Source organism: Sprattus sprattus (assembly GCF_963457725.1).
Source record: "Sprattus sprattus genome assembly, chromosome: 8".
NCBI classification, from domain to species: domain Eukaryota; kingdom Metazoa; phylum Chordata; class Actinopteri; order Clupeiformes; family Clupeidae; genus Sprattus; species Sprattus sprattus.
This window is the reverse complement of record NC_137927.1, coordinates 19,308,901-19,335,271: the sequence shown is the minus strand read 5'-3', so window position 1 is coordinate 19,335,271 and position 26,371 is coordinate 19,308,901. Positions and strand designations below refer to the sequence as shown.

Below are 26,371 nucleotides of genomic sequence, written 5' to 3'. Positions count from 1 at the left end.
AAACACAGAGGGCACTTGGGCCCTTTTTACGTCCTCACACTGAGAGATTTACTCTTGTAAATAGGGGCTGTTAAGCCTTGCATGGTGATATAACGGACACGTATCAGTAGAGGGCAGCATGCGTCTTTCTTTGCGAGCCCTTCAGCAATATTGCGTCTTCTACATACGGCGCACGTTCAGTGTACGTTCAGTGTAACGTCATCACTGACTGCCACGAGGTGAGGCGCAGACCGTACCACACCTACAGAAGCGAATCGTCCGCCGAAATGACACGTCGCTGAATATCAAGGAATATTCACCAAAGAGCTTCAGTTTTTATACTTACAGTAAATCTTTATCAAAATACTTAACATGATCAAACAATTCTCAATAACAGTCTTATGTATTTAGTAATAATCTTATTTTGGCATTCATTGGAACGAGATAGATCGACAGTATCAACATCCCACCCAAATTCACATTACCGCTCAGCTGTCAATACTATATTAACTTATTGTAGAAGTGAACATTATAAAACGACAAGGCAGTGCATCAAGTGTTAGAAATATCGATAATTTGATCATACATTAATCAAAATACACTAGTACCATGTCCGTTCATGGTCACTTTGATAGAAAATATCCAGACAATAGTAGCCTACCCTATGAAGTTACGTCGCTGTTAAAGAAATGCAATGGATTCAGGTCCCCAATCCTTGAAATGTAGATTAGTCAGTGTAACCCTCCGCCTGCAGCAGAAGTGCTGAGGCCAGAAGAGCCGCCATTTTGAATGTCTGGTCTGTTCCTCCCTCCGTCGCATATAGAAAAGATTCCAGTCATTACCTGGTATCATTACGGCTGGTGAGTGTTATGTCGTCGAATTATACCGGCAACATGTTACTTTATACGGGCGTGTATGGGTTACGCAAATGGAACAGTTCTGTGATCTAGATAGAAGGATGTGTTCGCTAACGCTGCTTAGGAAGTAGCAAGCTAGCCATAGTGCACCGGGGATTGTCTTGACATACAGCAAGTTTTAGCTTGCTAGCTAGTAATCTAAATGGATTTCTTGCTTTGCTACCTTACGTTAGCTAGCAAGCGAAGTGTTCGGTCTGTCACTGTGGGTGTCAGCTACCGTTAATTGAAACCCCCCTCAAATAACGTTCGGCTGTCAATAGTGAAATGTTATTATTTTTTCAGACGAAATGTTATTCTTTGCTTCAGACTAAATGTTATTCTTTACTTCATATCTGAGATGTGCTTAACACTGAAATAACATTCCGCTGTTCTACAAAGTTAGCTGGCAAGCTACCCAGATAGCAGGTCAGATACAACATTGTCCGCTAGCAGTCCTGTTCATAGTAACGTATGATGGCTCGCTAGCTACATAGCTATGCTACTGGCTTAGTTGCAATGTTAACAACTGCGACGGGTAAGATGTCTTTCTAGGTAACGTTAACATCACATGATTTTTTAGTGCTGTATTTGTGAATGGATAACTTACGTGTTGGTTGACTTAGTTAGCTAGCTAGTTAGTTATGTTATGTTTAGGGTGTTCTCTGCTGAAATGACTAACGTCAGGCAGTCAGTTAGCTATCTAGCTAGTCGGCTAACGTTATGGTGCCTCACGCTTAGGTCCGGAAGAAACCATTAACGCATTGCTTAGCTAGCTAGCTAGGTGACGAACTGGTCTGAGGTCCAGGTCGCCGAATATCTAAAGTGATGTTGGGTGAGGCTTATTTGTATTCTTGAATCCTTATGCGATTTTTTGGAATTCATATTATGTCAGACTGTTAACGTTAGATGTAGAGAAACAATTGCCGTCTATAAGTCAGGGAATTATTTTGGGGAAGGTTAGCTAGCCAACGTTAGCTGAGTTAATGTCACCGTAGTGTTGAGCAACTGACTAACTATAGTTAGATGGTTAAGATAGGCCAGATATTTGAAAGTCACAGTCTGAAAAGATTGCACAACAACTGGAAACGCCATTACTCATGATTTTGTTTGGCTAACGTAGTACTCTCCACGGTTCGCTGCTGATATTGGTGGCTTGAACTAACTTGGATTGTTTGGGTAGCCTTGGCTATCCAGTGGCAGCTAGCTGGTTGACGGAAAGGAAAGGCCCGACAGGTGATCTCCCGGCGATAGATACTTTACACCGTTGTTATTTCTAGCTACTTTGCTTTTTACCTAGATAGCCAACGTTTACTCTTACATAGTGTTACACTGGCAATGGGATTAACTTAACTTGTTAGACAGAGATAATCATCGACATGTTACTGTAAATGTCTTGACAGCTCTTCTTGATGTGTTTTAGGCGCAGGGCTAAAACGAAAGAAAGTGAAGCAGGGTTTAGTTTTTAAATGGACTTGCTTGCTAGCAGCCAACCGGCTGTATCATTTTGCCAACTCAGTTGCTTACCTAGGCTGCTTAGTGGAGGTGACGGGGAGCTTGGAAAGGGGCCAGCTCTGGTCACGTCACATCGTTTTTTCTACTGCGTTTGCTAATAAAGTGCACCTTCGAGACAGTATTGAAGGTGCAAAGCTCATGACTTAAAGTGGGCCTGTATGGTGCCGCAATCAACTTCATTCATCGTGAAGTGTAGTATATTTGAATGGAAACTCGAATAACTGGTTTAGGAGTTTAGTGAGACTGCCACGTATGGGTTGAAGATTATGACTATCCGTAGTCGACGTTACAAATATTTATTCATTTGAGATGGATTTATTTTAGCCCTAGGTAGTCTTAGAAACCACTCTTTCAGTCACGATCATATTGTGAGTTGGAAATATTTGGCTGCATTTACACAGTTCAATTGCTATGGTAATATGCTGTGCACACCAGGAACAGGAAATGGTACTCTGTGCAGACTGATGTAGGCTACCAGACAAATTTGATATAACCATCAGCACTTGTTTTGGGGGTAAATAGTCAACTTCAAAAATGAAGGGGTGTATAAATGTATAGGTGTACCATGTTGCCAAAAATGTCTCGCTGTTCCCGTAACTTACAAAGTGTTGTGTGTGCTTGGAAATATTGCAGGCTCTTATATTGGGTTCTGTGCGTTTTGCAAAAATGTTCATGTTAAACTAGAAGTGGACTAGAATAGTTGGATACAAGGTTAATACTCCCACCAAAATGATATGGTGGTTTATTTGACAACAACATTGATTGTCTTTGTAAATCGTGGAAGTATGTGGATGGATTGTTATTTTGTTTAAAAAGGTAGAAAAATCACATTAACTTTGAAAAAGATGACTCAGCACACCATTAATGTATTTGCGCTTTTACTTAACATCAAGTGTTGACAGAAAAGGAAAACTTCCACAGTGGATTGATCAAGTGGTAGTGAGAACACCTGATGGAATGGGATTATTTTGTTGGCTGGAAGTGGTTTGTTCATTTGCCAATGGGCTGTCACTACTATATAACAATGTCATCAATATGCACAGGTGGGAATGTTCCTGTGTTCAGCTTGTGTTTGGTTTCTTGTCTCCTTGTTGCTAGGCTGTGCATGGTGCTTGCATATCTCAAACTCTCTGGGGAAGGTTTGCCGAGAGACCTCTTAAACCCAGCTGGAATTGATGTGTCAACTCAGGAGTGGGACCTTTCCTCTGTTTAGGGCATACCTTACATTATCCAAACTCTGAGTGCAAGTCGAAAATATAGTGCAAATGTAGTCCTCTTGAATGTCCGAGCAGTTGGGCAGTGAGGTGGAGAAGTGTGCCCTTGCTATGTTTGTTGAAGGGGGTGTTGCTGTAGCTTTACTCTGTTCACTGTATTCCCTGTGTGGGGGGAGTTCTGCTTGGATCAACTTTCCTGACCCTGTTGTTAGCTGTGGGCCCCTTTGAGAAATGCTTGTGCCTGGGAACTACAGAGAGAGGAACAATGTTGTTTTTGTCCTGCAGGTGGAAGGTAGGTCCTTGCAATGGCTGACCATGGTTGAAGGGTCTCCAAAGTCATTGCACCCCACCAATTTGCAGAGCACAAACATTAGCCTCCCCCACCTGTGATCACCCTCACTCACCTATTGTACTCCCCATCCGCATGGTTTGCATCCAAGAACGTGCTTGGCCTTGCGCCACCTGTACACCCCCATTTTGAAAAGTACAGATGTGGGGGTCATTTAAGTTTATTTACAATAGTCATTATAGGAAATCTTTAGCTTCGGTTAATCAGGGTAATAGGGTTTTACCTTTTATTAGAAGGGTGTGGACTGGATTCAGGCCTAATGCACAAAGTTTCATTTTCAAAGGGAGTTAAACTGATGAAGCAAATTTGAATCACATTTATTTGGAAATTGTATTTGTTTTATACGATTATTGATACATGTTTTGAAGTAATGTACAATCAACCTGATTGGTTATTAGAAATGGCAACCAGTCTGTAGTGCGCATGCTATACTCATAGTTTGTGTGTATGCTTTCTCAACCTGACCCATGTAGATTTTTCTTAGTTTCTGCTGACTGATGTTTCTCTAACATGGGGAACCTGAAACTGAAGTTTAGGGATTAAGTGGTCATGCCAGTACATGATGTCCCAGGTAATGGGGAAATATCACTCAGCACTGGCCATAGTTTTCTCCACTCTTTAAGGAGTTGTAATTCTGATTCATTCTCTTTTGTGCACATGTTTAATTCCCCAACAGGAGGTTGAGTTGAGCCTCCTGTGAACTGGGCCCCAGCGCTATTCCCTGAGGAAAGATTTGCTTCGTGTTCCTTCATTATGTCTTCAGCGCACAGGCTGGTTTTGAGTGAACCTGGAAGACCAGTGTTGTGGAATGTGGGCTGCCATGAACTCCCCCTTCTTCCACTTTGATCACATTGAATGCTTACATTATTGGCTTGTGCAGCCAGTTCCCTGCAGTCCAGTCCCCCAGCCTCTTCTTTAGGCTACATATGGGCATATAATACAAGCTAAAATATGCCTTTAACTCACTCATCCCAACACCATTTAATTTGCTGGACCTAGGGTATTCATGCTTTTAGTTGTGGTAGGGCTGAGCTAAAGAAGTTGTAGCAAAAGTTTAACATCTTGAATTTGTATATTGTGCAATTTTAGCATTTACCAAAGTCTGTTACTTATAATTGGCAACATTTTAGTGTTGCTTCTGAAGCTAATTAGTTATCATTTGTAAAACAAAACAAAACAATCTTTGTAGTGAAATCCCCTTAGAATCCCCTAGAACTCTTGAACAGCACATCTTCAATGTAATCTTGTTTTTGTCCATGTAAGAGACTTACTGACGGAAAGAGTCCCTGTGGAATTGCAGCTAGGAGACTGTGGCCACTGAGAACAAGTCGTACAATGAACTTAGATACAGTAACTCCATACAAATGCAGGCTAGTGCCTTTGGACTGTATATCGGGGCCTTTTCTGTCCCCTTCTCCTGGATTCTTTCTTGTTTTTTTCTAGCTTGAAGATAGATCTCCATAACTTTTGATTAGGTTTTACACCGTATCCTTAATTTGCAATGTTGGTGCAGTCGGGTGCAGACCACCCCATGTCAACAGAAGTTCAGTCAAATTGGTTATTTGTGGCTTATGTCCAGCGAATGTGCTGCCTGTAGGGAAGATGCAGTTATAAATATATCTGCATGTACTGTAGCCACCATGATTGACCATCTCCTGTCACCTGAATCCTAAAAACTGCACCCCCATTTGCAGAGATGCATCTTACCCGTTTTTTCATGCGTTTTGCATCTTGCTGAATAAATGGGGGTCTGTGCCATTTTAGCGCACTGCGTTGGAAATTTGCATCTCCACATTGAATATTAGATATACAGACACAGCATTGTCATTCTCTAGACATTTTATTCCGAGGGCATACATCAGATCATGTCCTTTTGACACATCCCCTGGCTTCCCCTCTGTCAGCACAAGTTAGGCTTGCAGTGCACATCTTTTCTATTTGATCTATCCTTTTTTAAAGTCTCAGTGGGGGTGGTTGGCTCTGACACTGATACTGCTGCTTCTTAAGGACCTGGGTCTGCTAATGTTGGGTCTCATAACATTTCTTACTGTTGACATTTTAGGGAAAGATCAATAATGGAAGTTAAATGTGAATGGTGCTTTTGTGAACTGAAGCTGTCTAGTTGAAGTGTACCGTTGTTTTGGAATTGGAGAAGTGATCGCTTGAATTAGACTGAACATGACATTGCTTGGACTACTTCTCCTTGTTAGAGTAGATCTGCCTTGGTGAGTTTGAGAATTCACTCTAGGTGTTTTTACACACAGTTTTCAAGGTGGAATTATGGCACCTGTATAGGGGGGGGGTCATTGTTGGTCATACGCCCCTGTGCCGGCAGTGTAGGTAGTCACAGAGCTGTAACGATGTCTGTGTAAAAGGTGTCTGTGACGGTGGAACAGGGGGATGCTGCCAACAGATTATGTTGCTTTCTAAGTTAGCATTAAAATAATTTCTAAGCAAGCAAGATGCTATGTTAAATGTCACGCCTCTGGTTCCGGAGCGGCGCAATGCTTAATTTTAAAAGCACAAACTAGGGCTTATGTCTGGGCCAGTATAAACAAGCCAAGGCACCGTAAAAAGCGTGATTTATTTATTACATGATCATTTAGGATCTCTGGCGGAAAAAGACTACTTAGAATTTAGAGCTAAAACGCAACTTGCAAGTACGCTTCAGTTCTTTGAGTCAGACATCATAATTTCAGAAGATTTGGGTACTGTTGATCTCCAGTTTTGGAAGGTTTTTAAAAGTATTATTCAGATACAGTGGCTTAAAAAATTGTAACTAAATAATTAAAAACAGCTGTGGGTTCACCAGCCCGGCCAAGACTCCTAATTGAACTAGTTAGAAGACACTACAAGATTATGTCAAACATGAAGGTCAAATGGGTGCTATCTTAACTGTCAACTGAACAAACTGACCCCCTCTTACATCGTTCTGCCTATTAGGTAGCTGCGCTGACGTATTCACCATTGAAGGGGACTAGCTACAAAGCCTGTAAAGCATTTGACCTACATTTTAGGCTTCCTCAGAAATCTGCACTTATGAGATGTAGCTCATTTCTTTTGTTGACTTTGTGTTAACAGTCCATTAAGCAGGCAGATTATGCCTTTCTGCTTTGCTTCAAAATTAGCGCCATTCTACTGGGAGGCAAGAGGGAAGTGTCTTTGTTCTGCAAGTATTAACTGAAGTGTCTCTCAGTGTAGCAGGTTCATTATGGAATGCATGTTAACAGATAAAAGAGTAGAGTTTTTATGGAACAAAGGGCAATAAAGCTGCTGCTCTCCTCAGTGGTAATAACTTTTTGGTGGTCTTTTCTTCTTGGCAGGGTATGTGTGCCGGTGTGGTGGATGTGTGTGTGTGTGCGAGTGATTGATCGTTTGGTTTAGTAGTGAGGAACAACGCATACCCCTCTCAGCAGGCTGTTCAGTGCAGTAAACAACGGCCTCTGCACCCATATTGGTGCCAGCACTGCCACCCTGCTCTGCCCTCTATGAGCGGCGGTGGGGCTGTGCTGGCCCCCTCCCTCTCTATCCCACTCTCTCTGTGACAGATCGTCATTAGGAGGAGGCCTCCGCATGAGCGTCAGGCTCCAGGGTGGAAGAAGGACGCTCAGCTCAATGTCAAACGTGTGTTGCAATGTCCCTCTGCGGCAGGCAACAGGAAGTTGCTCAGAAAAGCAGGATGGTGAGAGCCAAGACGGGGCCTGCAATGTTTGGCTGCCGCTGTGTCCTTTGAGCCCGTGCTGCTGGATGTGTGACTCACACATATCCTGCCGCTTTCCCCGTGTGTGTGTACGGGTTTGAGTTCCTGCGGCTTATGATTGGTGCCATTAGTGAGCTAGATGAAGTTTACTTGCCTGCTTTAGCTGGCTCCTTCTGCTTGGGCTTTGTAGTCCTCCACTTCCCTTTATTTGATTCTTCTCTCCAACTTCTCACATTGCTCCATATCTTGTTTTGGCATCCTCCTATAACGCTCTGAGCTCTAATTTTCTTGTGATCTTCCACCTGTTTTGTTTGCCCTCTGGCCCCCTTATCACTGCCAAATGACCTTAGTGAACAGGAGACGTTAGTTCATTATCTGGAGTTCTACAAGCACACATTGTCATTGCTCCCTCATGGCTCGTTAGCTCCCTGTCCTTGGTTTAGCAGGGACATTGTGGGCTGTGTTGCGTGTGGGTCTGAGTGTTCCTACAGGTAGCCTAAAGGAGATGCAGGGATAGGTCTGAGTCTGTGCGTGATTGATGATTCCAGTTAGCCAGTCTGGTAGAAAGCAGACATGTTCTTTTCTGTCCTGTTCATGGTGACAAGTGTCATATCCACTTGTACTCCAGGGTTTCCCATAGAAGTACTCAACTGTGCTGCATTGTCAGTATACTAGTGATGAACCAGAACTCAGGATATTAACGTGGTTCGTTATTTTTCGTCAGGTGACAGAGGTATTTTGCCTTGGTGGAGGTCTGTGCTTTGAGTGTCCTTGTATGTATATTCACAATTGGTTGTAGGAAGGTGTACGGAAGGTTTCAACAACATACCATGTACCGCTTCATCACTATCCTGAACGCAGACATAGTAGGTTCATCTTGTGTACAGTTGTGTGGTGCAGAGTTCACACCGAGAGCAAGCCTGTAGAAGCAGGGTTGTGTCTGTCTTACTGTGCGCACACACAGTTTGGTCGAACTCAATGTAAACCGGCGACAAATTTAATCTTGCCAGCATGTGTGTGTTCCTTTAAATTTTTAATCAGGCTCCAGTGGTCTGATACCCTAGTGCCTGCCACCTTGGAAGGCTCGACGGGAGGAATGGAATTTCACATTCTTCCCTTTTCACTCATCCTAGCCTAGGTTTAGACCCACACACCTGACTAATCTAGAACAATTATAGCGCTTTCTGACAATCCCACGCTCCAAGCTCTCTGCTTCTCCCCAAAATGAAAAGGAAGCTCATAGGCTCTAGATGTAAACTTCCTGATAGTTAGGAGTGACCTTTGGGGTTTTCTATTGAAGGACAAAACTGACATGGTAACTTGTGGTGTTATGACTAAGTCTCCAGTTCCATTGTGATTATATGTGATTTTATTGACGTTCGCTTGTTTCAGTGCAGAAGAGAGAGACTACTTAGACGGGGCACATTTAACCTTGTATAGCCTATTTTCCCCAATATTTGTACTTACAATACTTTGTGTAATGTAGTAACATTTTATTTTAATAGCATTTGCGTAATCTTGACTTGGAGATGGTAGCAATTTTTTGCATTGCCGGTAACTGCTAGCACATAGAATAGGGTAGAATAAGTGCATGACCCTGTGGTGGGGATGGGTATTATATTAGCAGTGTACCATTCATCAGTCTAGGCCAACACGATAACGTAGGCCAACAGTACTGAATATGAAAAAAAAGGTCTGCATTGTACTCAGTAGAGACGCACAAGCCTCAAAATCCACTTGCCACCTACTATCTGTCCACATTCTAACCCGTTTATTACACTTTATATGTTTTAGTAGACATGTTGGTTGCATCATTAAAACAATGTACATTAATGGAAAGGTGTCCATCCCTGGTGTAACATGCCTGTGTGGTGCTATTAGATACCCAAAAGATGATTCCTACAGTTGAATGATGACAAGAAAGAGTGATCCATCAGAACTTGACTATGTTGATGCCCTTTTTCTATCTGACAACCTCACATGTGATAAGGATAAGCATGCCATCATAAATGTGGTAAACATACACAATACATAGAAACATAATATTGTATGTACATGATGCATAAACAAATGGTAGTGGATAAGGTGGGGGGGTGCATTCAAGTATTGTAGAACACCTTGGGTATACAGTGTGCTCGTAAGGTCACTTTTACAAGGGAAAGTAGAGTAATGGGACAGAATTATGTCGATGGTGGCAATTATTTGCATTGCAAATAAATCCAAGCAGAGAGAATAGGGTAGAATAAGTGCATGACCCAGTGGTGGGGCTGGGTAGGTGTAGGCCAAGGGGTTTCTGCAAGTAGATCAGGTAGAGACAGCAGTATCCCACAGTGGAAATTGTCTCTCTTCCCCTCCTAGTATTATATATATATATATATATATATATATATATAGACTAAGTGAGTGAGTAAAGTTTGGATATGTATTTGGATAATGGATATGGTGATCAGGAACAATGTTAGCACACCAATGGCATTTGGGAGCAAAGGTCACGCTAAAAGAGAGAGAAAATATGTATAGTAAGCAACAATTTGATAAATGGATAAAAAACGCTAGGTAATATCGCCGTTTAAGGTGTTATGTACTTAAATTAGCATCAACATGAAAACAAAGCAGCTACCTCAACAACCGACCTTAACAGAAGCCTAACTGATGTGCAAGACCTGTTACAAATGTCAGTTCGGTCACTGATGTGCACCTGGTCTGGTTTTTTTCCGCAGAGGATGCCAGCTCCGATCAGACTCCGGGAGCTGATCCGGACCATCCGGACAGCCCGAACCCAGGCAGAGGAGCGAGAGATGATCCAGAAAGAATGCGCTGCCATCCGCTCGTCCTTCAGGGAAGAGGACAACACCTACCGCTGCCGAAACGTAGCCAAGCTGCTATACATGCATATGCTGGGTTATCCGGCGCACTTTGGGCAGGTGAGCACAAAATACTGTGTCGGATCACCATACTTCCATGGGAACTTTGTATTGTTTCTTCCTCATAATAGAAATAAACTGAATGATATTGAATTCCCTCCTCCAGTTGGAGTGCCTGAAGCTGATTGCGTCCCAGAAGTTCACTGACAAGCGGATAGGGTACTTGGGGGCCATGTTGCTGTTGGATGAGAGGCAGGATGTCCATCTACTAATGACAAACTGCATCAAGAAGTGAGTGCCACATATCAGCTAAATGACCTGCTGTCCAGCGCAGCTGCCTGCTGCATGGTGATGGGATTGTGTGTGCGTGTGCGCAAAGAGCTGCTGCCAGAAAACCTCAGCGCAATTGCCCAGCATGTGCTGATGCAGTGTTATATTGGCTCTGCCCAAAAAACATGCCTGACCAGCTGTCTTTGCTTCGGTCCTCCGTCTCCGTTTCTCTTTTGTATCCCTGTCTAGTATGGCGTATACTTAGATGTCCTCTTCTCTGTTATAGTTTTCATGTCTGTATTCTGTGTCCTTTTCCAGTGACCTGAACCACAGCACACAGTATGTGCAGGGCTTGGCCTTGTGCACTCTTGGCTGCATGGGCTCATCAGAGATGTGTCGTGACTTGGCTGGAGAAGTGGAGAAGCTGCTGAAAACATCAAACTCCTACCTGAGGAAAAAGGTAATACTTGGTCTGGGTTGATACAAAAAAAAAATGGGCTTTCCAGTATCGCATTCACATGCCCACATGAAAATGTAACATATCCTGTAACTTCAATCAGCAGATATTTTATTATATTAACAGTGCACTATCTACTATCTGTCCACATTCCAACATGTTTATTACACTTGCACTGATTTAGAAGACATGTTGTGTGCATCATTAAAACAATATACTTTTATGGAAAGGTGTCCATCCCTGGTGTATCATGCCTGTGTGGTGCCATCAGATACCTAAAGGATGAGTCCTACAGTTGAATGATGAGAAGAAAGAGTGATCCATCGTCAGAATTTACCACTGTTGATGCTCTTTTCTTTATCTGACAACCTTACACGTAATGACAGTCCTGTACGATTTGCTTGCCTTCTAAATGAAGATTTCGGATGATGATGATCTGCATGCTTTGTTTGTGGACTGAGCTCTATATCCTGTTTTAATGCTCAACAGGCAGCTCTGTGTGCTGTCCACGTTATCAGGAAGGTCCCAGAGCTGATGGAGATGTTCCTCCCAGCAACGAAAAACTTGCTCAGCGAGAAGAACCACGGTGAGACACTTGGCTCTCACTCATAAACCTTTCAGGAGAGCTGTGAGTGAGCTGTAAACCAAGATTAGTAAACTACTTACTCCATATGGACACTACCAGCTTATTTTCACTGGTATTGTTCCATTTCTTTTACAGTATTAACTGTACTCCCAGCTCTGAGCCTAGCTGCATAAGGGGCTCAGAGCTATACATTTAAGTGTTTTATACCTCTTTTCATTGGCTCTTCTATGAATATGTGTTTGCTGCTGGATGCCCTTCAACCATCACAGTACTGTAGCATTTTCCATTTTTGCCATGATGTGGCTTTCTGCAAGTCATGTATGTAAAAGGAAGGAAATGCACAATATTGCCCAACCCTGCCGTTTGCATAGTTTGCTTTAGGGGACGTTATCTGCATGACTAGATCTACTACACTGCCTTAGTGTCTTCCTTCAATGTTTCTCCCAAAAGTTCAAAGATTTCTGGGTTGATAGGGGACGGTTTGTTAACACTATGCATTTATGCAGCAAAATACTGTATGTTTTTTGGTATTTGTGCCGTTTCCTTGTGGTTTTCAGCTGAACTTCAAACAGGTCCTCTCGTTAGAAAAATCTTTCTGTGGCACTAGAAGCTCTTATTTTAGACGTGGATTGTGTGTCTGTCTGTGTCTCTGTCTGACTTATTGTGCTTTTCAGGTGTTCTCCACACATCTGTGGTTCTGCTCACTGAAATGTGCGAGAGAAGTCCAGATATGCTTTCACACTTCAGAAAGGTAAGACACAATTCTGATCTCATCACCTGTATAGTATTATAAGAGTAAATCACTACTACGTTAAAACTGTGATTGCCCAGAGACAAGTAGTGAGCCACCAATGGTAGAAATCCACATTTTCAAACTCACTTAGCTGTTATAGAAACGTATTTGACTGTAGGAGAAGTTTGAGCTTTCAATTGGAAGTGCAGAATGTTTGCTGTTTAGCTACTCTTCCTCTTTCCTCTTCTCTGTTGATCTCCCTGTAGCTTCCTACCCCCTCCCCCACTTCAGTCTAAACTTCTATGCCGCCCTGCCCACCCCTCATGTTCATGACCGTAACATTATTTTTGAAGCGCTCTGAAAGTGACTCTCTTCTCCAGTTTCCCCCCCTAACATCTACCTCATATTTTTTCTGTCATTTGTCCTTGTTACAATTCCTGCATTGTGTTAGAATGAGAAGGTAAGAGGACATTCTGGTTTCATAGCTGGTGCATGCTATCCACAACAATAACAACAAAAACAAACAATCAATCACTTCACGTGGTCACTGTCGTCATAGTCAGATTCTTTGAAAGTCATGTTGTAATTTATGTTTGTCCTGGTCCATGTTTATTTTGCCTTTGTTTTCTCTTAATGCCGTGTCTGCATTTGTGTATTAGTTAATCGAATTATTCACCCATGTCCAACTCTCACCATTAGACTAATTTTGGTGTCTTAGACCACATTCATTTATCACCATAGCTTGACGTATAATATAGTGGTGTTAATAGTATCAAATCACATGCGGTGTTAGCAAACACAGAGGAATATCTAAGGTTATATTTCGACATGTGAAATTGATGAAGCACATACAAATGTGACTGTTGATTGAAACTTTGGTTGATATTCACTATCCAAAAAAGAAACGTGGAGTGAAATGGCACTCTTAAATGGTGTGATCATGTTATACAATCATGCAGACTTGCTAACCAAATGACAGAGGGGGAGAAACACATTAACCCAATCACTCTGATTCAGAAAACAAGAGAAAATGTTTACTATAGCTAAACATTTGGATGTTTTTCCCCCTCTTCCTAGTTCTTTACTTTGACATGTTTGTATCCTCCTCGTCCTTCTGTCGTGCGTGTATGTGTGGGGGTGTGTATGTGTGAGTGTGTGTGAGACACTAGTTGTGAGTGGCGCTGCTGGATGAGCGGAGCCTCTCTTCCCCAATCTTCCCTTCGCTGACTCCTCTGCTCTCTTCTTTCATTGGCTGTCTTCCAGCTGGTCCCACAACTGGTGAGAATCCTGAAGAACCTGATCATGTCTGGGTACTCGCCCGAGCACGATGTGTCCGGCATCAGCGACCCTTTCCTGCAGGTGAGAACCTGGGCCTCAGAACTCAGCCTGTTGCCACCTACTATCTGTCCACATTCCAACCCGTTTATTACACTTTATACGATTTAGTAGACATGTTGTTTGCATCCCTGGTGTATCATGCCTGTGTGGTGCCATCAGATACCTAAAGGATGAGTCCTACAGTTGAATGATGAGAAGAAAGAGTGATCCATCGTCAGAACTTGCCACTGTTGATGCTCTTTTATTCATCTGACAACCTCACATGTAATGACTCTGGCCTGTTCGATTTGCTGGCTTTCTAAATGAAGATTTCAGGAATGCAAACGAAGATTATCTGCATGCTTTGTTTGTGGACTGAGCTTTATATTCTGTTTCAGGTGCGGATTTTGCGGCTACTGAGAATTCTAGGCAAAGGTGATGATGACTCCAGTGAAGCTATGAATGACATTCTTGCACAGGTGAGACTCTCAGACCCCATTTGACTGATTGCTTTGCAACGGCAACAGTTTGGTTTCCTCTCTCACCCCTTAGGGTTTGTGTGTAATTTATTATTTATTGTTCCATTTGTAGGTTGCGACCAACACGGAAACAAGTAAAAATGTAGGCAATGCAATTCTCTATGAGACTGTTCTAACCATTATGGACATCAAATCGGAAAGTGGATTAAGGGTATGTGTGCCTTGAAAAGTTTTAGTAGTATTAGTTTCTCACTGGAGGACTGACTTATCTCTCTAATAACTAATCCAACAATAACAAATAATACACTGTTGTTTGCTGCCAGGTGTTGGCCATTAACATCCTTGGACGCTTTCTTCTCAACAATGACAAAAATATCAGGTTGGTAACACTTTTAATGCTGAAAAATGGCCAGAAAAAAACCCTCTGACCCAAGACACTAACCATGACTACCTCCATGCACAGATACGTGGCACTGACGTCCCTGCTGAAGACTGTGCAGACGGACCACAATGCTGTGCAGAGGCATCGGAGCACCATCGTGGACTGCTTGAAAGATTTAGACGTGTCGATCAAGCGGTGAGCAGCACCTCCATACGAGCTGACCCCTCGTCATTTCTGGGGGTAGTTTTGTGATTTTTTGGGGGGGGTGGACTTTTATAAAGTTCATGTTGTAGTTGGGGCTCTCTGGCAGTTGCGTGATGATATTTGAGTGATCCATCGACTGAAAGATTAAAAATGATGACCTCGAATTCTGACAGCATTATCCTTAATTGCCAAAAGCACATCTCTGTTTTGGAACATGTCAAGCATATGTTACCGATATAGTCACTGTCTGACACCGCACCAGTCTGTTGATGATGTGACTGTTTGAGTTTCTCCCTTTAACATCCTCCCCTTCTCCTTTTCCTTCTCCTCCTCCTCCTCCCCCAAGACGGGCGATGGAGCTCAGTTTTGCACTGGTCAACGGCAACAACATCCGAGGCATGATGAAGGAGCTGCTCTACTTCCTGGACTCGTGTGACCCGGATTTCAAAGCGGACTGCGCGTCTGGAGTGTTCCTGGCCGCTGAGAAGTAAGTCTGTGTATCTGTCTGCTCGACACTAAGCTCTGTTCCTCCTGGTGGGAAGCGTGTGTGTGTTACCAGGAGGGCAGATTGTTACCACTAGGAAGGAGAACCGAGGAGCAGCATGTAGTTTGTTAAACTGTGATGGCCAGACTTGAGGAAGTTCTTTAAAACTCTTTCCAAGCCAGTAAGCCTCATTGGCCCACACACTTCAGTCCCAAAGCAAAAGGATTGAAGTAGCACTACAGCAGAGCCGTCTTTACAACGCCCTGTAGGAGCACTACTGTAGAGACATGGGGGAGTAGCTAAATGAGTGACCTATTAAAGTGCTGTGTGAGGATAAAATGAGTGATCCATCGTCAGAGCTTGGCGCTGTTGACATTCTTTCTGTCTGACAGCCTGACCCTTAATTCCTTAGTGAGCGGAGCTCTACTGTTGCGCTTGTGTACTGTTCCGTCATCGGGCTGTCTCCTCTTTCTCTGCACAGGTACGCTCCCTCCAAGAGATGGCATATTGACACCATCATGAGGGTCCTGACAACGGTAAATGCAGTCCAGTCATTTCTGGGGGTAGTTTTGTGATATTTTTTATTTATTTATTTTTTTTTTTGGGGAGGGGGGGGGGGCGGGGGGTTTATAAAGTTCATGTTGTAGTTGGCGCTCTCTGGCAGTTGCGTGATGATATTTGAGTGATCCATCGACTGAAAGATTGAAAATGATGACCTCGAATTCTGACAGCATTATCCTTAATTGCCAAAAGCACATCTCTGTTATGGAACTATGTCAAGCATATGCTACCGATATAGCCAGTGTCAGGGGCAATGCCACTTGCACAAAGGCCCTAAGCAGCACATATTTCTTTTTTCACAGGCGGGCAGCTACGTCCGGGACGACTCTGTCCCCAACCTTATCCAACTGATCACAAACAGCGTGGAGATGCATGCTTACACTGTGCAGAGACTCTACAAAGCACTGCTGGATGATATCTCACAGGTACACAGCCCCCTCGCCCTGTGCAATTAACCATGAACGTCTGGTATTTTCATTTTCATTATTGTACAGGTGGTCATCTTAACTTTGTGATGGTGGACATTTTGTACTGACTCTTCCTATTGACTTGGTCTCCCACAGCAACCTCTAGTGCAGGTGTCTTCCTGGTGCATAGGAGAGTATGGAGATCTCCTGGTGTCAGGACAATGTGAAGAGGAGGAGCCCATCCAGGTATTAGCCGTTAAGTGATTGGATTAGGGCCTCCCCCAGGGTCGTCCCCCACGCACGGAAACATGTTGTGCTGTGCAACTAATTAAAGAGGAGTAGGCACTAGACATTTCTGGTCCAAATAGACCTTGTTCTCAATATTTGTTGTGTTCATCGCAGGTTTCAGAGGATGAGGTTTTGGATGTGTTGGAAGGCCTCCTTGTCTCCAACCTGTCCGCCCCTGTTACCCGCGGTTACTCCCTGACTGCCATCATGAAGCTCTCCACTCGTTTCAGCAGTGTAAAGTAAGCACACCTCCTGCAGGTCTTATGCAGATGCCAGATGTTTAGGGCCTGTACATTAACCTTGAATACCACGCTAATTCTAAAGTACTTAAGGCCAAGACGGAGTCACGTGTCCTGTACATGTTCTGCCATATAACTTAATGAGGGCATTATAATCGTAAGTGTGTGTACGTATATTTACGCCGTCTGTTTTGGCTTTCTAACCTGCAGCCGCATCAAGAAGGTTGTGTCTATATACGGGAGCAGTATAGATGTGGAGCTGCAGCAGAGAGCTGTGGAATATAATGCACTTTTCAAGAAATATGATCACATGAGGTAAGCGGCAAGCTCAACCAGCCTGGTTACACATCAGACATTTGATCCGACAGACTGGGCTTCCATTCCATTGGTGGACTACTTCTTCATTTTGTACTCTTGGTTTATTACCTTTTTTCAATTAACTGGTGTCTTTCTGTGTGAATCATAGCTGATTTGATCACTTTGTCCAAACCATTTTGTTGTTGTAGGTTATGCTGTGTTGCGTTTTGTTCTAAATGTGTGAATGAATGAACTTTCTTTTTCCTGTTTGACATTGAAGGCCAGCCTTACTAGAGCGCATGCCTATCATGGAGAAGACCTCGGCCAATGGCCCCTCAGAGATCGTGCAGACCAATGGGGAGACAGAGTCCACTGTACTGGACACAAAACACGCACCTGCTGTCCCTCAACCAGCCACTCAGGTAAGACGGAGCACACCAACCACCCTCTCTGTTGACCCAATCAGGTGGGAACACCTCAAAGCTCCTCCCTTTTACTGTCCAGCTCATTACTAGTTGTTTCATGATGCTGACAAAAAGATTTCTGATTTATTCTTTAAGGGCTTGGTATATATGTTACAATGTTTGTAGATTTCAATACGATTTTTGATTTCTGCACTGGCAAAATGCTTTGTAACAGGCCTACCAAAGGAATTAGTTTAAATCCTCTTCCAACATGATCAAAGTGAGACCCCTGCTGGTAACTAAATTGCAGAGAAGCAGAGCTTTCATTAGAAAGATTAGCCTGTAGAAGTCAGTGTGATGAAGAAATGTGTTTGGCTGAAATACTACAACTTTGAAGCTTGTTTCAACTTAAGCTCCTTTTCATAACAGGACTTTATTAAGTTTACGGATTAAGTCTGATCATCATTAAGGCTTTCACAGATGTGGTTTCCTGCCAATCCGTTTCCACCCCAAACATCTCTTGTGTTGAATTTTTGGACACATTTTGAATTTGAAAAGCAATAGTGTACAGCTGCTTACCTTCAGTTTATTTAAGCAGAGTTGTTGTCTGATAAAACATGAAAGCAGTTAACCTGTTGGCACTCAGTGTGAGACTCTCCTCTCCTTGCAGGCTAATGATCTGTTGGACCTGCTGGGTGGTAACGACGTGGTTCCTGTGATCCAGACCTCTGTACCTACCAAGCCTGCCTCTGCTGGGGGTGAACTGCTGGACCTGCTGGGGGATCTCTCTATGACAGGTTAGCTCTCCCTATCTGTTCGCTGTTGTGCTCGTTCTCTTTATTCGCCTTCCCTCACACACTTACTCATTTTCTTATACTGTTCCCTGTTTTCCCTCAAACTCCAGTCTTAGTTTGTCATTGGCCCTCTTACTCATGCATCCCTCTTTTGCACATGTCCGCTTCCTCTCCTCTAGATCTCACCAACATTCTCCATGTCTTCTATTTACAGCCATACATGTTTTATTTATTTTGTATTTAATGGTCATAGTGCCCTTTAGGCTGTGTTATAATCTCTGCCCTCCCTTCCTTCCTTCCTTCTCTTCCCCGTTCCCTGTGCCCTCTGCCCCCCCTCCCAGGTGGTCCCACCCCTGCCCCTGCTCCCTCTGTTCCCATCTCCCAGCCCTCCTTCCTCCTGGACGGCCTGTCCTCACAACCCCTGTTTAACGACACTGCGGCAGGTAGGAGCACCGTGCTTCTCATTAGTCCCATGCCTTCACCCCCATGAGGCCCCCAAGCCTGTGTTGATGTGCATTTAACTCACATGCTCAGTCTTAAGTGGTTCCCCCTCCCAACCCATTCATTTTCCACTGGTGTAGTCGGCGTGATGTTTTGATTTAATTTCGTGTTCGACTCGTGTCGATGCTCACCTGTTCTCTTACCACTCCCCAATCGCGCCATGCAGGTATTCCTCCCATGACGGCTTACAATAAAAATGGCCTGAAAATCGACTGCACCTTCGAGAGGTCGAACCAAAATCCGAACATCGCAGTCATCACCATCCACGCCACCAATTTGACCGAGGTGGAAATGACTGAGTTTGTTTTCCAAGCTGCAGTACCAAAGGTGAGGCCCTGAGGAACACACGACACCAGCAGCCATTCATTGTGTTGATGCAGATGCAGTCCAGTCATTTCTGGGACTAGTTTTGTGATTTTTGGGAGGGTTTTACAAAGTTCATGTTGTTGAGGCTCTTTGGCTGTTTCGTGATGATATTTGAGTGATCCATCGACTGAAAGATTGAAAATGATGACCTCAATTTCTGACAACAGAGAATCCTTAACTGCCAAATTCTCATCTCTCTTGTTTACTGACCAAGTATTAGAAATGGCAAAGTTAGTATTTATGTGATTGAGCGTTGTTAATGTCATACCACTATCACTTTTGAAACCAAAGTCCAGTTTTTTTACTGCTCCTTGTCACTCTTTTCCCCTCTCTAACCACCCTGGCTGTGTCACTCTCGCACTCTCACTCTCTCTCGCCCTCTCTCTCTCTCGCCCTCTCGCCCTCTCACCCTCTCTCTCTCTGTCTCTCTCTCAGACATTCCAGCTGCAGCTGCTGTCCCCTAGCAGTAATATAGTCCCAGCACTTAACCAGGGAAATGTCACGCAGGTCATCAGAGTACTGAACCCGCAGAAGGTGAGGCCAACACACTCTTTCAGACCCTTCATGTATGTGCTGGTAGGGTGTCTGTTGCTAACAATTCATCTACAGGGTTTGAACAAGTTTGTCATTGTCTGAAATGCCATTTTGTCAAATGTCTGAAATGTCATTCTAAGGCAAGCATCCAGCTTATTTGTGAGGCCAATCTATTACTTAAAAGGTTCTACTGTATAAGTAATAGCCATATGCGTTATTCAATGAAATGAGATAGTTGGATGTGTGACTTAACCTTGGGATTGCGTTAACTAGACCTGTCCAATGAACTAGCGTATCATGCATGTTTCCAGCATGTCCTGACGTTACCTTTAATCAATCGGTGGTGGATTGCTGTTGTCTGTATGTGACTGAAGGTCGATCAATGCTAAATATCTCACCTTTACCTTGTGAGAAAGGTTCGTCTCCATGCTGTGGTATACAATTACACTTTTTAAGATGTTTATGTAAAGAACCTAGAGACAATTTAATTGTTTTGGTACAATTTAAATTGAATTGAATCATTTGCCAAGTGGCAGTTTAGGAATGGCAATGGTGTGCCTGTGGTGCCAGTTGCTTTTTGAAGCTGCAGTGCAATGCTTTCCAGTTGATTTAGGTGAAGATTGCAGGATGGACTAATTTGAGTTCTACAATTCTTTTAACCGCTTTGTAATTGTTAAACGTTTTGACAATTTTTGTTCAGTTATGTCTCTTGAAACCCTGTTTACTTCCCCTTTGTCTATTATCTAAATAAGTCTAATCCTGGTAATTAAACATGGTCAAATCAGTTGAACCTGTAATCTCGGGTGTTGTTTGCCATGGAGCACCAGCTGTTCAGTGTGCCAGAAACCCCAGATCATTAACATATGATGGGCACCCTTTGTGGACATAACAAGTGTGAGCTACGTGATGGAGCCCTTTGAGAAGGTCAACAGAACACAGCACATTTGCAAAACCTCTTTGCCGTTTGCAGTTGGCATCCACGATGGTCTCAGCAATACTCCTGTGCATCTCCTCAGTACAAGCCAGACGAGCCTGAGGTGTTGCCATAGTAGCAGGCCAAATCTCGTTTCTGCGGCGATCTGCTTGTTTACTGTTGTAGAATGTGTGTTTGCTGATGCCGTTTGCAGACATACATTTTCCTTTTGACTCCTCAACATTGTGTATTTTTGTGTTTTCAGCAACAACTGCGGATGAGGATCAAGTTGACGTACACCCACAAAGGCACTCCTGTGCAAGACTTGGCCGAGGTCAACAATTTCCCCCCGCAGTCCTGGCAGTGATATGCTGCCCGCTCTCCCTCTTAAAAGACCCCCACCAAGGGAACTATGGGAAAGAGTCTCCCCCTCCCTGCCCCCATCCAGGCCCCCCTTGTGACATCGCCCGCAGACCGACTGCTGCCCCCGGGGTTACATGGGAGCCAGTGGTACCTTCTTGACCCACAGAAAACCAACCAGACGATGATGGTATGAAGACCATGACGACGACTGTGACAATGATGATGCATTATCTGAAATATCAGAGCAAAACATATCTGGATACTAATTACTGTCTTTTTTTTAATTATTATTATTTGGTCTATCACCCCACCCACCCCCGTCCACCTTCATTCAGCACTAAAGCCTCTACTTCCTCTCTCACACACACACACACATACTTGCACGCACTCACATGCCATTTTCATGGCCGCTTTGGCAACTTCCTGGCATCCTAGCCAGGATTTCACCTTTCCACTCTCAAGGAGTCATTTGGTATGAGCACTTGTGTAACCCCTCTGGTTTTGTGATTTCATGTTTTTAACCCTTGGGCCCGAGTGTCTCTTTTTCTTTTCTGCAACGGCTAGAAGAATAAGTCAAATGTACACCTTATTCTGTGTCCATTGGAATTAGGAAAAAGCCTCTTGGTATGGAAAATTATTTTTCAATTCCTCTCTCTAATTTATCCATTAAGGTGTCATTTAAAAAAATCCCCAATATGGATCCAGACACATTATACAATCATGAAAAAAAAAGGTTGCCCTTTCAGATGATCCCCATTTATTTCACCTCCAAGTGCTCGTTTTGACCTGCCAATTGAGCGAGACATGGCCCCAGCCAGAGCTCAGAGCGCAGGTGTAAGGCCCCCCAGATAGCATGAGATGACTGGGGTCTATGACTGACCTGTGCATCTCTGCAGAGCACACCACCTACACCTAAGTGTTGGTGAGCAGCCCACACAACTACTGAAAAGCTTTCTGACCACTCTGCAAGTGTTTGCCTTTGTTTGGTTTCCCAGGGTGATGCATTACCTCCACCAGAGGGCTCTTTGGAGGGTTTCAGAGACGCAGTCTCATAGTCTTTAATTTAAAAGATAGCTTAGGTGATAACTTTTATTACTATTATTAATAAAGCATCTTGATACACAGCCTGTCAGAACGCTTATCCAAATGCATCAAACACGGAATAGATTGCCCTGAGGTTTGCTGGTTTGTGTACATAACGGGTCAGTACAACTTGGCATAAAATTTGATTCATCGCTTTGGATACTCACGCCAGTCTCACAGACATTTGCAGTTGTTTTACTCTGGTTTAGACATTGTACACATATACGTTGCGAATGTAGTTACATGCACTGAATGCAGTTTTGTTTCTTAAGGAGTTGTAGGCATGTTATTTTTGTAGTTGATTATGTCATGAGCAGCACTTTTTTCTGGTGTTACTTTCTATTGGACTTTTTTGTTCTTTTTCTCTTTGTTCTCTTTTTAGGTAGATTGTTTCAAATGATGCCTGCTTCTTTTTTTTTTTTCCATCAATGTGCCTTTTTGCCGTAACTGGTAGACATGAAGCTCTCATAAGTCTTGTTATTGTCTGAAATATCAGGCTGTGGGTTCACATCCCATCAAAGGTGAAGGTGTGGTTTTTTTAACCTCTGACCTTTCATTTCACTGTCCTTTTCACTCGCATCTGTTTTGTTTTCTCAGAGGCGCTCTAAGAGAAATTATTTCAGTGAACTACTCCTAGGTTTGAAAGCCTCAGGCTGGAGTTAAACCCTGGCCGGAGCTGGCCTTTCTCTTACTGGCTGTGGTGTTTGGAAACATTAACCTGCATACCTCACAATGTGTCACAATTTTTGTTGTTAATACTCAAACTGCGGCATGACGGTCACGTGTAATCACTCGCATACCTTTGGGATTTCAACAGGGCAACTGCTCTGCACAGTCTTTGCTTCCATCACTAACTAACTCGACTGCCTACCATCTTTTGCTTTCGTGGGAGTGTTTCAATCCAGTTGGATTATTGATTCACCTATGCCACAGTGTCTAACATTTGTGACCAAATCAGTTTTTTTTCTTTTGCTTTTTTGGGAAATATTTTTGACAATGCTATGTGTATATGGAGAAAAAAAACACTTCCTTCTATTAGTTAGAGTATTCTCTTTTCTTTTTCTTTTGATTTGGCTACCTTGGCTTTTTCTGTACATATTGAGGGCTTTTTAAGATGCATACACTTGTCTTGCTCATCCCTTTCTTTTCTTTTTTTAGATACCAACATTTTTCTAAGACTTCCTTCCAGAACTGCACAGAGTATATGGTCTTAAGATCTTTGTCCAAGTCTTGGACTAATTTAAAGACTTACCTGTCTCAATGTCTTTCAAAAGCAAAATGTAATATCTGCTGCCTGTATATTGTACATAATTGTAAAACAAACAAAAGACCAGATCAAATAAATTCCCATTTGAAGACCTGTTAACATTAGCTAGGCACTAAAGTTGTATACATGTAAAAAAAAAAAATAATAATAATAATCCTGAAAGGCAACATGTATGAGCTGTGTTATTACTTTCTGTCTCTTGGGCTGCATATGACTTTTTTTTTCTCTCGTTTTTGTTGTGCTGTCTGGACAGCTGTGGGTGCTGCATGATGATGGGCTAAAGGGACGCAGGGCTGTGCTGTGCAGCGCAGCGACACAGGCGTGCGTGCGTGCGCTTTTAAAGGCCAGTATATTGGCATGGTCGTCTTTATAGAAGCAGATCTCGAAGTGGAGTGGGCCCATTGCCAGTGGTGCAGCAGCAGCAGCAGCAGCTCCCACCTTCTCCCTCATTGTGTTGCTTACTATGGCAAACACGCTGGGGCTACTGACTCCAGACCAGCCCACATGCTCATTAATGTACTACCAACTCGGAGCATGGACGCCCTCTAAGAGTCAGATCTCACGCCGCTTGCTTCCTTGGCTCTCGGCCGAATAGTCTTACTTTTCATTGACATTTCGAAAAGAGAAAAAAAAAAGTTAGATTCCCCTTTTGAGGCCCATCTCCCCACTATTCCACCGCAATTTGACTGATATCCATAGATTCTGCTTCATGTTGATAAAACCCAGGGGATGTTCTTGGTTGATGAACTATGCTGCTGAATGATGAAGACTGATTTTTCCCTTGACTGAGCAGTGAGTGGTACAAACTCCTTGAGACTATCATATCATTCAATGGGTCCATGTGTACAATCACCATGGGTTGACTCACTGGCTCATCCATTTGGGGGATGTTCAACACCTTGAGCTTGTCTTATTGGGGTGGCATACTTTTTTTCATTTTTGGGGGGGGGGGCAAAACACAGGTCATATGAGTTGCCAACAACTTGGCTCTTTCATGTCTTAGTGGCAGTTGGCTAAATTGATATTACCTCCCTTATTTTCTGATTTTCTACTGTAGTTGTGCAATGGTGATTATCCACATTGAGGCTGTTTTTGCAGCTGGGGGTCAGTGCTTTTTAATATTTGAGAGGGAGTAAATAGACGTATGAGACTTGTTTGTTTGTTGTGTACTTCAGGCTATACTCCACCAGGGGGAGTGCTCATTGATAAAAGGTTTTGGGAAGGGAATACTGGAAAGTTGTCTATTGGTTTTGCCCCATGTTCTCTTTTTTGTTACCTTTTCACCAACAAAGTTGGTGACTTCCTCCCTGATTTAAATCCCCCGATTTATGAATGATTTATAAAGATTTAGTGTCTGCCTTTTAATTATGGAAGTGAAGGGTGAATATCTATACAACTGTAGTTGACACTGCAAATTAATATTCTAGAGAAATCCTTTGGAAATCTGCTGCTGATGAAGCTTTTTTTTTCTCTTTTTTTGGGTTAATCAGCCTATACAATTGTGTGTATCTGTTGTGTTGGTGCGAATGTGTATATGCGTGCGTGTGTTTGTGAGTGTTGTCATGTCTGACAGCACCTCCTCACCTGTTCGTGTGTGTGTGGGTGGCTGCGACGAATTTCTTTGATTCTCAGCTGCATGTGAGAATCGTTTGTAAATAGTCATTTCTACTCTTTATGTAAACTTCTTGTGGAAAAAAATGCAAGTTCTAAATAATCAGTAAATTCACCACACCTCCTTTGGCGGCTTGGAACTGACATCCTTGTACATTTGGACATGTTCTGTAAAGAAGATATATATATATACATATAAATATATATATTAAAAAAATGACTGTCCAATGCAACGTTCAGCTTTTTACTCTGGATGGGGTTGGGTCACATGGTTCATATGGATGTAGTTGTCTTTGACTTCACCCCTGTTGGCAGGTGCTTGCTCCATGCATAGAGCGCTTGGACAAACTCCTTTTCTCATGCTCCCTTTCTGTGAACTAAAAGGGGGAAAAAAGATACCCGTTGTTCTTTTTTGGAAGTGAAACTCTACATGTAGCCCTGAAAAGATTTTACACTGGCTGTACTACCACATTTGATTTGTGAGGGAGAAAAAAATGGTTTCCCCATGATGGGATTGACATGTCGAACTGAATCACGGAGTCCCATGTCTTCAAGGAGAGTGTGTTGGACTGAAAAATATAATAATAATTATAATGATGATGATGATGATGAATAAAATGAGAGGCTGTAAACTATTAGATGGGATATTTTAGACTTATGCTGTGTATTATTGTCTTTGGGTTGGAGATATGATCAAGAAAATAATAAAAAAGTCAAAATAAATAAGACTGGTGGTCCCTCTCTCTGACGTGAACTGTCTGTTGCTGAATATCTGAGATATTTCATGCAAGTGTGCCTTTAGGTAGTCGCGAATGGCAAGGGTCACTGACCTTAAATCAGAGTTACTCACTCACTGACTGACTCAAGAACTATCCAGTTTATCTAATCTAATCAGTGGCTTTCCACCTGCACAGCTTGCTCTCTTTGTGTGTCACAAAATCAGGTGAGCGTTGATACCAAGGATTTATTACAGCCACATAAATGATTATCTTTGTACCAATTGTACCTTATTAACATCAATTTAAAACTGGACATTTGGGTAGGCACGGTTGCAGAAAGCTTCAACTTATTTAAATAGCTTTGGTTAGCCTATACTATGAAGCTTCTTGTTCAATCTTTAACCAACAAAGTAATGAAACTTGGCTTGGGTTATAACGAAGAGATAATGATTTCAGCCACAGGCGTCAGGGATGCCTGTAGGCACAATGCATTTTAAAGTTGAAAGTGTCGAAGCACATTACATTAGCCACACTGTTATGCTATGCTAATTGTGCAAGCCTGAATTAAATATTACAGCCTGTAGAATGTGAGACTGAA

At 42.9% G+C, this 26,371-nt stretch overlaps 1 protein-coding gene across 1 annotated transcript; it reads left to right on the top strand.

Annotated features, from left to right (window-relative positions):
* Positions 1–756: 756 nt before the first annotated feature.
* ap1g1 (adaptor related protein complex 1 subunit gamma 1) lies at positions 757–25,735 on the top strand. Its single transcript, XM_080843701.1, has 23 exons — positions 757–839; positions 10,371–10,574; positions 10,681–10,805; positions 11,103–11,244; positions 11,731–11,827; positions 12,502–12,578; positions 13,824–13,919; positions 14,276–14,356; positions 14,469–14,567; positions 14,680–14,735; positions 14,820–14,933; positions 15,289–15,429; positions 15,908–15,962; positions 16,290–16,412; positions 16,551–16,640; positions 16,797–16,921; positions 17,132–17,236; positions 17,499–17,640; positions 18,293–18,419; positions 18,758–18,859; positions 19,084–19,244; positions 19,719–19,817; positions 20,996–25,735. Exons 2-23 carry the CDS (start codon positions 10,374–10,376, stop codon positions 21,095–21,097), a joined length of 2,460 nt encoding a protein of 819 aa, XP_080699827.1. The 5' UTR covers positions 757–839; positions 10,371–10,373; the 3' UTR covers positions 21,098–25,735.
* Positions 25,736–26,371: the final 636 nt, after the last annotated feature.

Bases quoted from the DNA above. Each gene is read 5' to 3' on its own strand.
- ap1g1 (XM_080843701.1), top strand. From the start codon at position 10,374: ATGCCAGCTCCGATCAGACTCCGGGAGCTGATCCGGACCATCCGGACA. The intron at 14,568-14,679 runs GTATGTGTGCCT...GTTTGCTGCCAG, and splicing joins AATCGGAAAGTGGATTAAGG to GTGTTGGCCATTAACATCCT. The intron at 19,818-20,995 runs GTGAGGCCAACA...TTGTGTTTTCAG, and splicing joins GAGTACTGAACCCGCAGAAG to CAACAACTGCGGATGAGGAT.